Source organism: Trachurus japonicus, unplaced genomic scaffold (assembly GCF_045865225.1).
Source record: "Trachurus japonicus isolate A0001 unplaced genomic scaffold, Traja_1.0 AP030749.1".
Lineage (NCBI taxonomy): Eukaryota > Metazoa > Chordata > Actinopteri > Carangiformes > Carangidae > Trachurus > Trachurus japonicus.
The window spans coordinates 331,507-342,380 of NW_028220882.1; the positions used below are offsets into that span (position 1 = coordinate 331,507).

Here is a 10,874-nt window from a genome sequence, read left to right on the forward strand (position 1 = left end):
GGACATAAAACAATACATGTCCTGTAGTGTGATGTCAGTCCATGGTGTAGATGGTGTTGAGATGTGCATTCTTCCAAATTCATTTGTGTTGTCAATTATGTGGTGTAGCATGGAGTGTGTAAAAAAAAGTTGAAAAAGCTGCAGTGCAGTGTATTGGGCAGCTTGGATGAGCTGGGGACCAGGTGGACGTAGGGGTTTGAATATGGGGGGCTTTGGGGGCTGGACGTCTTTGATATCGGTATCATTCCATGGCACAGCGGAACCATGGGCTTGACTGCTGCTGCTGCTACTGGCTCTACCTCTTCCTCTTCCTCTTCTTACACCTCTGGCTCTCCCTCTACCTGAGGGGCCTCTTGGATGAGTCTGGGGTTGGGGCTCCTCCTCCTCTGTGCTGCTGCTCTGCTTCTCCAGTCTTGCCTTCTTGGTTTTATCTTTTAAATCTGGGACAGAGTCAGAGTCTTCCTCTGATGACCTATTACATAAAAAAAGAAAAAAAAGAAATGTAAATTACAAAAAAAAGAAATGTGAATTACAAAACTAAGAAACCAGTGAGTAAGCCGTAAAAAAGCTGAGTCAGGAGCACACATGAACAAAGGGTATACCAGTATATTATTTGAAACCAAAAATCTATGTTTAGCTATGGCAGAATAACATGAATCCCATTGTAATTGAGTAGAGGGTAAAACAATAAAAAGGAAAAAGAAAAAAGCACACAACGTCCACAGCTCCCCCTCCCGACTATGAACGAAAGAAAAAAAGAAAAACTCACGACTAAATCAGTCACGTCCACAGCTCCCCCTCCCCCCTCCCGACTATGAACGAAAGAAAAAAAGAAAAACTCACGACTAAATCAGTCACGTCCACAGCTCCCCCTCCCCCCTCCCGACTATGAACGAAAGAAAAAAAGAAAAACTCACGACTAAATCAGTCACGTCCACAGCTCCTCCTCCCCCTCCCCCCTCCCGACTATGAACGATAAATTAAAAAAAAACTCACGACTAAATCAATCGCTGAACAAGAGGAAAACAAACCTCACGGCTAAGAGCAAACCCTGAACGAAAGAAAAACAAAACAAAACCAAGGGCTAACTTATTAGCTCAAAAGCCAAAATACAATGATAATAGTACAACTTACTTGTCGTTGTTGAAAGCCGGTTCTTCCTCAGCCTCGGAGTCACAGGGTGAATCGCTGTCCTCCTCCGACACAAACTCACCTGCGTCGTCGCTTTCCCGACAACACAACTCCAATGCTTCGCTGGCAGTGTATTTGGTTTTCGCCATGTTTATTATTATATTATTTTACAGTAGATAAGTCCTGTCAGTCCTGATGTAGTCGATGTAGTCCTCCTGTCAAACTCTTTCGCTGTGTTTAGACGTGAATCAATCTACCCAGCAACCGGCGTATCAGTTATTGGCCAGTCGATGTGCTTTGTCATACCTAAACCGCGCTGTGATTGGCTCAAGAATGGGGGCGGTACTTTTGGTACGCACCAGAGACTCATTGGCTATTGTGATGTAGTAGACTGGGTAAACAGTCATCTATTGGGGCAAACGAGATGTCCATCAAAAGGTTAGAGTTCAGAGATGTTTTGGTTTAGCTATGTGGCTAATATCTCCGAGCTAACTGAAGTTACAGTCCATAACATGTGGGAAATATGCGCATCCGTCGGAAAATATCTATGTTCGGTGCAGCGAAGAGTGTGTGTTAGTGGACGTAAGGCTTTGTGTGGACTAATTTTTTTTGTGGATTACTTTTACTGGACCCTTGCTGATGTAACATGACATTTTTTATTGAAGTTTCTTCTGCTACTGGAATATTATGAGGCATCATAGGTGAGTTGCATACTTTTTGGTGTTTGCGACTAGTCTGACATTAGTGTTGACTGAGCCCGCATTTATGATTGTATCGTAAAGTGGTGCACACCGTTCAAATCCCAGGAAAATTAGCTTTCTAGTGGTGTATAGCATGTGTGTGGTTACATAGACAGTGGATGCAGTGGGTGCAGTAAAACTGGGATGATACAAATACATATACAAATACAAAAGGGTTGAATCAGTACTTCTGCTTTTACCAGAGTATTTTTTTTCCAGGTATATGCATTTAAGTCATATTCATCAGCCAATATTGAATATCACAGACCCACAATCGAGGCAAAATATCTCTATTACTGGTAGTTGATTATGGAAAAGGTGACAGGAGCTTTCAGTTTTTAATAAAATTAAAATATCTAAACAATAAATATCAAACAATAATGTTTTAGGCCAAAATGTGATTTTTTTTTATTTAATTTAATTTGAATCCCCCCCCCCCCCCCCCCAACAGTGGACAGTATGCAGCAACGCTTCGCTTTTCCAAAACTCCTCGTTGTCCCTTTAAAAAAGGTGGTAAAGGGGAGAGCAAATTAAAGCAGGACTATGCAGGATTTCGGCTGTAATTATTGTGGCTTGGAGACACTGTGATGGTTGAGTGATCTATTATGAGGAGAATGGGGTCTAGCAAATCTCGTCAATGGATAGAACTATCGCGAGAAACTGTACAAGATAAAAACGCAGATGACGTCATGCAAAAAAAAAAACACGGAGCTAATGCTAACTAATGCTGTGTGTGTGTCTGTGTCTCTGTGTGTGTGGCCGTGTTAGCGTTAGCTCCGTGTTAGCACTAGCCCAGAGTTTAATCATAAAACTGGCGATAAAAGCACCGCTGTTTCACTATTTAACTCATTTAGCCTACAGCTGGTATCAGCTTTACTTTGAAAGTCCAGTGGAGCTTGGTCAGAACGGAGCGTTTGTACGGAGGGAGAGATCAGCTGATCCGCTGCTGTTGACTTTCTCTCTGAGTGTCTCCGCTGAGAGTTGTCTCCGCCACCTCACCCGTTGAGCTGAGCGTCAGGAGCTCATTATATATTAGACTATATCCTATATTTTATTTTTTATACAGTCAGTCACCACTGAAAGAAGTTGTCCACTCACAGCAGGACAGATGGATAATCGGTAAAGTTAATCATTTCACTTGTGTGGCCATGAATAAATCAATTTCGATGTTTCGCCTGTTATATTTCAGTGTTGCCCAAACGCAAATATTGAATAAGTCTTTGTTGTCTTTGTACAGAGACAATATTTGCTTGTAGCCACAGCACCTAAAAAACCCACTATTTTCATACGCACACACATACGCTCGATAAAACACACACTCGTATTATATAATATCGATCAGTGAAATATATGAAAACAATATAAAATACAATTTAAAATAACTTGTCGCTCTGGTTTATTTAATTTAAATGAATAAAGCTTCATATTTAAAAGTAGCGTGATGTTCAGCTGTCAGAATGTTGTCGCTCCAATGGCCCGCCCACGGGCCCCCGGGGGGGTTTTAAACAGGGAGGTGTCATAGAGGATGTCACCAGTCACTTGAAATAGTCATGCCACATATCGTTGGAAAGCTAAAACTCTTGTGATTAAAGATATGCCGACCATTCCTAAATATAATCATCACAGCAACACTCGAATCAGACTATAAACATGCTAACAAAGTTCGTAAAAAGCCGATATAACTCACGATTTGTGTCAGGGCAGGCTCAGGATCACAGGGTTTCCCCACAAACTTGGTGTCGTTACATTCAGAATACTAATTTTTAGCAGGATTGTTATCAAATTTGAACTGGGGCCAGGTAAGGCTTCATGCTGTGGTCCCATTGTGTTTTCCAGCTAAAATTCTCAGCTACACTCATCTTCAGGCATCTGATTGCAACAAAAAAATTCAGGCGAGAATAAAAACATTCTAATTCAGTGTGTTCCAACTTAGATTACTCACTGACTGCGTTTACATGCACTTCAGTACCCCGATTTCAATCGGGTTTTTTAAGTACCCCGAATTTGTGTTTGCGCATGTAAACACCATTTCCCGATTCCAGAAATTGGGATAAGCTCATATCCCGATTTTGAGAAACCCGATTTTGCTGCCCGGAGAACTCCGAAAGAAACCAGGATACTGGAGCATGTAAACACAGTACCCCGATATCTGAAAGCTGCTCAGCCAGCTGACGTAACCGTTACCATAGATACGTTACGTACAAAATGGCGGCGACAACAAGAGCGCATTCTGGAGCGACGAGGAGACTATTAAGTTTTTTTGTTTGTTTTTTTCATGCGAGAAAGTCACTGTTTAGATCCCCAATGTGCGGTCGGTTTATCCAAATGACGGCTGTTTACAAGTTTGCTATGACGTTTTTGGGAGGAGTGAAGCTCCCCGTGTGTGAGCTGTGACCGGGACATCACAGAGGCAGGAACCCCGTCTCCTGACGTGCTCGGCCGGCCAGACTACTCCGTCACCTCGGGAGAGAAGACGGTCGTTAATTAACTTACCCGTAGGTTTTTAGAGGTTTACTGCTGACAGGTTAAATTCTTTTTAGGAGATAAATGCTGGTTTTATTGATGAAATCTAACAATTGTGGCAGTTGCCTTAGTTTGTTTGAATGAAAAGTGAAGCTTCATGTGTGTATTGGAGGAGCAGTGCTGCCTGGAGGCTCTGTCGCCTAACGTGTGTACAGAAATCACTACTTTTACATCAATAAATGCATGTTTTACAATGAACCGATAAGTCTGCATTGAATTTACCTTTCTTTTATTAAGTTATATAACATGGCAGCATTTTTAATTTGTAAATTTTCGGACCTACATATTTCCTAGTAGTTGCGCTTCCTGTTGTAAATAATACATGTAAACATGAATGAAACACACATACGCACGTAAGACGCAGTAATCAGAAACCGGGATACTGTATTTATCATGTATACAGGGATACTGAATAACCGGGTTTCTCTAACTTCATATAAACACCATACCCCGAATTTGATCAATAATCGGGGTACTTAAAAAACCCGATTGAAATCGGGGTACTGAAGTGCATGTAAACGCAGTCAATGATAATAGCACTTATAGTGATTATTTCAGTTTGGGGAAAAACTTCAGAGTGTTACCTTTCAAAAGAGACCAAGCCCATCCATATTCTCCAAACAGTTCAAGAACAGCATTCAATTTACTTTGGGTACGCCTTGGATAGGCGAATATTACAGAATTTATAGGAGTGAAAAGGGGTTAACAGCGGCCTCCTCTCTTGTCATATTTGCATCACTGATGCTTCAGGCTGCGATCACGCTTTTTTGTATCGCTCATACTCTCTCTCCATTAAAACAACCTGCTGCTCTTGGCTGAAATCAGTCCGTTGTGGATCCATTTTGTGCGGAAAAAGAATAATATGACGCCAAACGCCCCCTTTGATGTGAACGTGCACAGATCATAAAGCTGAGAGCCGGACTTAAAGCAGATATCAGTGGAATGTTTTTGTTAATATAAGTCCTAAATAGTCCTATTTTCCGTCAGCAATCACTTACATGAAGTATTTCAGCCTAAACACGAGTCTCTCCGTCACTCTGCTCTGCTGTAACCCGAGGAGAAAATTTTCCTTGTGGGATACAAGTGTTATCCAATGAGGGGAGAGAACGGCATGAAGGGCTGTGTGTGCAGCCAAGGGATGCGCGTGAATGTGGTGACGTAGCACGAGGACCAATTGATGCCTGACAAGGGCGGGGGCTGCTAACTCATGGTGCGTTCAAGGAAACTCGTACTTTGTGTTTTTCCTTCCTGTGAAGTCATACCAGTTCGATCTGGTACGAGTTCACGGGTCGGAAGTTACGAGTGGCCGTTATAGGGAACTTTCACAGACAACAGGACGGTAAAAACACGAGCTACGGGTTACCTGGAACGCTACCAAGTCGTAGTTGTGACTTGAAGCTGTAACTTACGGTTTCAAAAGCCTGCCTTGAACACAGCATTAGCCGAAACGGCCGTGCCGATGATATCTGCTTTAACAAACTAAGTTGATAACCAGCTTCGTAGTACCGTGTTAACTCGGGCCGGGACTTGAAGTTTTGTTCAGCTGCATCATGAACATAAAACCTGGCCATGTCGAGTCTCCTTCGCAGTACAGGCCTCCGGTCAATTTTCAAACCCTTTTCAAAATAAAACACCGTGATTAACAAATAACAAGACAAAACGGCTAGGGGAAACACTGAAACAAAAGCACATGTAGAGGTGGAGGAGGTGGAGGAGGTGGTGGCGGCAAGATTCTTTTTTTTTACGACAGTGACATGTGCCTCCCAGAACTGTGGGGGAGCTCCGGACGGGGAAAAAAGGAGAAACCAACGAAGGAGCGAGCTATTTCCAGCTGACTTGCATAGTACCACTTTAAAGCATCTGCACTCAATCAAAGCAGGAAGTAAAATTAAGGTTAAATGTATTATTGTTATTTTCTTCTTTATTTCTAAACAGGGACAACAAAGAAGATTTTGAGACCGTGAACAACTTCAAACCTGAGGTCAATGAGGTCAAACATGTCAGAGTTTTGCTCTATGGACCAGTTGGTGCTGGGAAGTCCAGCTTCGTCAACTCTGTCGGCAACACCTTAAGGAAGAGAATGACCCAATCAGCTGGAGTCAGTGGTGGAAGCTCTGAGAAGAGTTTTACTAAACAGGTACTTGTTTTCTTGATTTTGTTCTTTTTTTCACCACACATGAGGAGATCACTCTACACTTGGTATTGACATGTAATTTACACTTGAACATGCATCTTTCAGTGAAATAAATAATACCAACATAAAAAAACATCACTTAACATAATACAGTGTTTCCTCCAGGATTTTTTTAAGGAGTGGCGGACCGCCACTGCTAAATGAATGTAAAGGAAACACTGTAATGTACTTCTGCATACATTCAAATAATCACACACTGGTTAACATCACAGTCCACATTCCTAATGGGCATGCACTGTGCATCTATCAGATGCTGATGAACTGAAACCCTATACTGCTGAGAGTCGGAGAGACGCATGGCTCAACAGCACTATGGTTCTTGATCAGACTGGCAACAGTGTTGAACAGGAACCTGGGATTGTTCTTACTGTTTTCTATTAAGGACTGCTTCTGGCATTGCAAAGCTCTTTTTTAATAAACTATCCTTCCAGGCTTGACGGTCTTCCTCACGTTGACTGGAATGTGATTTCCTTTCCAGTCGGGTTGGGTACCAAGGAAGCGGATGGATCCAGTTCTAACATTTCGATTCCATCCGAATCGTTCAGAATTTTTATATTCGGGTCCTCTAAACAATGCTTTAGCAATTTTCATTCACATTGACTGCTGCACCGAAGGCCACACTGACCGCCAGCCGCCAGTAAAACAACAGGAGAGAATAATTGCCTGCACAGACCACCCACAAACCGTGGTGTTAAGCAGACCGACACATATTGATTTTATATTTTTTGCCATGGTGTAACATATTATTTTCTTGTTGACCTACTCTCTGTCTGTCACACACACATTGACAGTGGACTTGTCTGTGAACTGTCGCTCCCTTCCTACACACTGAAGCCTGTTTAAAACCAGCCTCCCAACGGCGGGGCCGTTGTGAGCAACAGAACCAGGAGTTAAATTCTCAGCTGAAGTGTCGCTGAGTGGGGAAAAGCGGTTTTTAGCATGATTGCACAACATTGTTGTTTTTAATGTCTGTTTGTTTCTTAGTGTTTTTTATACGAGCCTGTCAAAGACGAATTTCTGTCACTCGTGACAGACAATAAAGTTTATCTTATCTTATCTTATCTTTGAAACATGAAGGGGTTGGTGGTGAAATAGGGGCTTAACACCTGTTTACATTCACTAATGTTGGTGGAAAAGATGTATATTTTTCAAAGAAGCAGCAGGACCATGATATGAACTAAAAATAAGACCATTATCATTTATCTGTCAAATGTATTCATGTGTCTTTCAGTATAGAACCCATAAGATCAAGAAAGATGGAGGAGGGTTCTACTCTGTTGTTTTCAATGACATCATGGGTCTGGAGGAGGACACTGGAAGAGGAGTCAGGGTGGACGACATCAAACTGGCCATGATGGGACACGTGAAGAATGGTTACGAGGTATGACTGTCACACTTTTACCTTTGTTTGGTAAAACAAAAACATTTTGGTTAATATTGTATTGTTCGTATTAAACACAAGACATCCAACTTATGTTTATATATTAAAACTTCTCAGGGGCGTAGCAAGGACTACAGTTTAACTGAGGTCAAGAAATTGCCCCCACAGCAAAGAACAGAGAACATGCAAGGATAAAGATAAAATACAAGATATACTAAATATAAACATAAATGATAGCTGCTGCGCAGTGATGGGTCGGGTCCGGGCTATTTTTTGGCAAATCCAGGCAATTCTGAACAACAAACAGGAGAATAGGAAGACAAGCCAGTTGACATTTTGTACCAGTTAAAGCAGATAACAGCGGCACGGCCGTTTCGGCTAATGCTGTGTTCAAGGCAGGCTTTTGAAACCGTAAGTTACAGCTTCAAGTCACAACTACGACTTGGTAGCGTTCCAGGTAACCCGTAGCTCGTGTTTTTACCGTCCTGTTGTCTGTGAAAGTTCCCTATAACGGCCACTCGTAACTTCCGACCCGTGAACTCGTACCAGATCGAACTGGTATGACTTCACAGGAAGGAAAAACACAAAGTACGAGTTTCCTTGAACGCACCATGAGTTAGCAGCCCCCGCCCTTGTCAGGCATCAATTGGTCCTCGTGCTACGTCACCACATTCACGCGCATCCCTTGGCTGCACACACAGCCCTTCATGCCGTTCTCTCCCCTCATTGGATAACACTTGTATCCCACAAGGAAAATTCTCTCCTCGGGTTACAGCAGAGCAGAGTGACGGAGAGACTCGTGTTTAGGCTGAAATACTTCATGTAAGTGATTGCTGACGGAAAATAGGACTATTTAGGACTTATATTAACAAAAACATTCCACTGATATCTGCTTTAAGGCTTGAACTCACAATGTCTGGACCTACAGACTGTCATCTATCACTCTGAGCTAATTGGCAAGTGGGAGATCAATAATGCCTTCACAAACTGAGTAAACCATTCACTGTCGTACAGATTTGAAATCACTGTTTAAAAAAAAGTAGTACTGTGATTTCCTCGGAAGAAGAACAAGAAGAAGGAAAGAAGTAAATAACTGTTCACTGCAGTGTTCACATGAGAGCACAATTCAAAATGCTTTCAAAAATTCTGTTTTTGAGGTAAAATTCTGCTATGTATTTGTCAAAAATCATCTACCATTACTCTAAAATTTAGTACATATGTTTCACATGTTTCAAGACCATCTGGTATTTTGATATGTCTTCATCATCATCACCCTTGTTGGGTCTTGAACCCACATCCTCTGACACCAAGAACCAGCTCCTAACTCACTGAGCTAATTGTTGGCAGCAGTTGTCATGGCAGATTCAAAAAAAAAAAATGGTTAAAATGTCACAAATTCTGTTATTTAAACAAACATCTTATAATACATAGATTGCATCTTGACAGCATGGAAATGTTGGTAATTTGTAAAATTTAAACACTTATGGCCCGCAACGATGCACTGGCACTTACGCACCTTTACAAAAAAATCCTAATTTTACTATTTTAACATACTTTAAGATACACACTCCATTCAACTCGTAAAAAGTTCACAAGACTTTCAGCTAGCATTCAAACAGCTTTGATATATCACAGTATACTTATGTGACTGTGTGCTCTTGATTCCTACCTCAGTCATACCTTTGCTTGTTTAAACTCTTTGTCAATTTTTTTGTACGGCAATGGCGTTCAGCTGCATTCAGCATTCACACGTATTTCCTGCAATGCATTTTCTAGTTAATTATTTGGATTTTCACATTTTTTCAGTTCAAATCGGACACTCCATTGTCCAGTGGTGATCAGTACTACAACCATTCACCCTCTCCAGATGATAAAGTCCATGTTCTGGTTTGTGTCCATTCTGCAAACTTTCCAGAAATAAAGGACTCAACTCTGCAGAAGATGAAGGAAATCAGAGAGGTAGCCAACAACTTGGGTAAGAGCAAAGATCAGGGGATGTTTGAGAAACAGAGAGTACAAAATTAAAAATTGGTCTTCACTGTGAATGGACTGTTTAAGTTGGTTAAATAAGTCTATTTTCTGGAAAATCTCCATATGTTCAGTGTTTTATATTTATTAGGATCTAAAAACTAAATCAAGCTGCCTGGAAAAGATGGGTTTATAATAATATAGAGTGAATCTCTGCATGTGCAGGAATTCCCCAACTGGCTGTTGGCACTAAAGTTGATGACGCCTGTGGTGAAACTAAAAAACATCTGAGGAACGTCTACAAGAGCAAGTACATAAAGCAAAAGGTGAATCCCTGTCAGTCGTCTCAGAAGTTTGTTTGACGAATATTGAATAATCTCAGTTCAGATATGTTGAACTTTACAATCTGTTTCAGAATATGAGCTACATTTGTGAACAAATTCAACTATTGTTTCTTTCAATCTTAGATGCACGAATTTGGCTCAATACTGGGTATGCCAATGAACTCCATCTTTCCTGTGAAGAACTACAGTGAAGAAGACACCGTTGTTGATGATATTGACACTTTGATCCTGAGAGTTCTGAGGCTGATTATTGACCTTGGAGACGACTTCATTTCCAATATGTTTGATGAGAGTTTATCATCTGCCAACAAAACCCCATCAGACAATCAGTAATCAAAGAAGTGTGAATCTGTTCTTCATTTTCTGTATTACAGCTCCACAACACACTGAGATCTGTCATATTTGATTCAATATGTTATCATAGTGGTAGCATCAGAATAACTTTGCTTAAATATTGCAATAGGAAATGATAAAATGAGAGTTTACAAAATAGTATGAAAGTATGAAACAATCAAAAACACTTCATCTTACAAAATTGCATGGACGATGTGTTGAGTACAAATAAAAATTAAAAGCATTTGTATGGTTTTTCC

General features: G+C 41.1%; 1 protein-coding gene across 1 annotated transcript; it reads left to right on the plus strand.

Moving 5' to 3' along the window:
* Positions 1-1,555: 1,555 nt before the first annotated feature.
* Positions 1,556-10,465, plus strand: LOC146960059 (interferon-induced protein 44-like). Its single transcript, XM_085772641.1, has 5 exons — positions 1,556-1,569; positions 6,330-6,531; positions 7,820-7,969; positions 9,776-9,944; positions 10,163-10,465. Exons 1-5 carry the CDS (start codon positions 1,556-1,558, stop codon positions 10,297-10,299), a joined length of 672 nt encoding a protein of 223 aa, XP_085628767.1. The 3' UTR covers positions 10,300-10,465.
* The last annotated feature ends 409 nt before the right edge of the window (positions 10,466-10,874 follow it).

What these genes read in the sequence shown, in the direction of transcription:
- LOC146960059 (XM_085772641.1), top strand. An exon ending in AGAAGAGTTTTACTAAACAG is followed by an intron (nt 6,532 to 7,819) that starts GTACTTGTTTTC and finishes TGTGTCTTTCAG; the next exon opens with TATAGAACCCATAAGATCAA. An exon ending in ACGTGAAGAATGGTTACGAG is followed by an intron (nt 7,970 to 9,775) that starts GTATGACTGTCA and finishes ACATTTTTTCAG; the next exon opens with TTCAAATCGGACACTCCATT.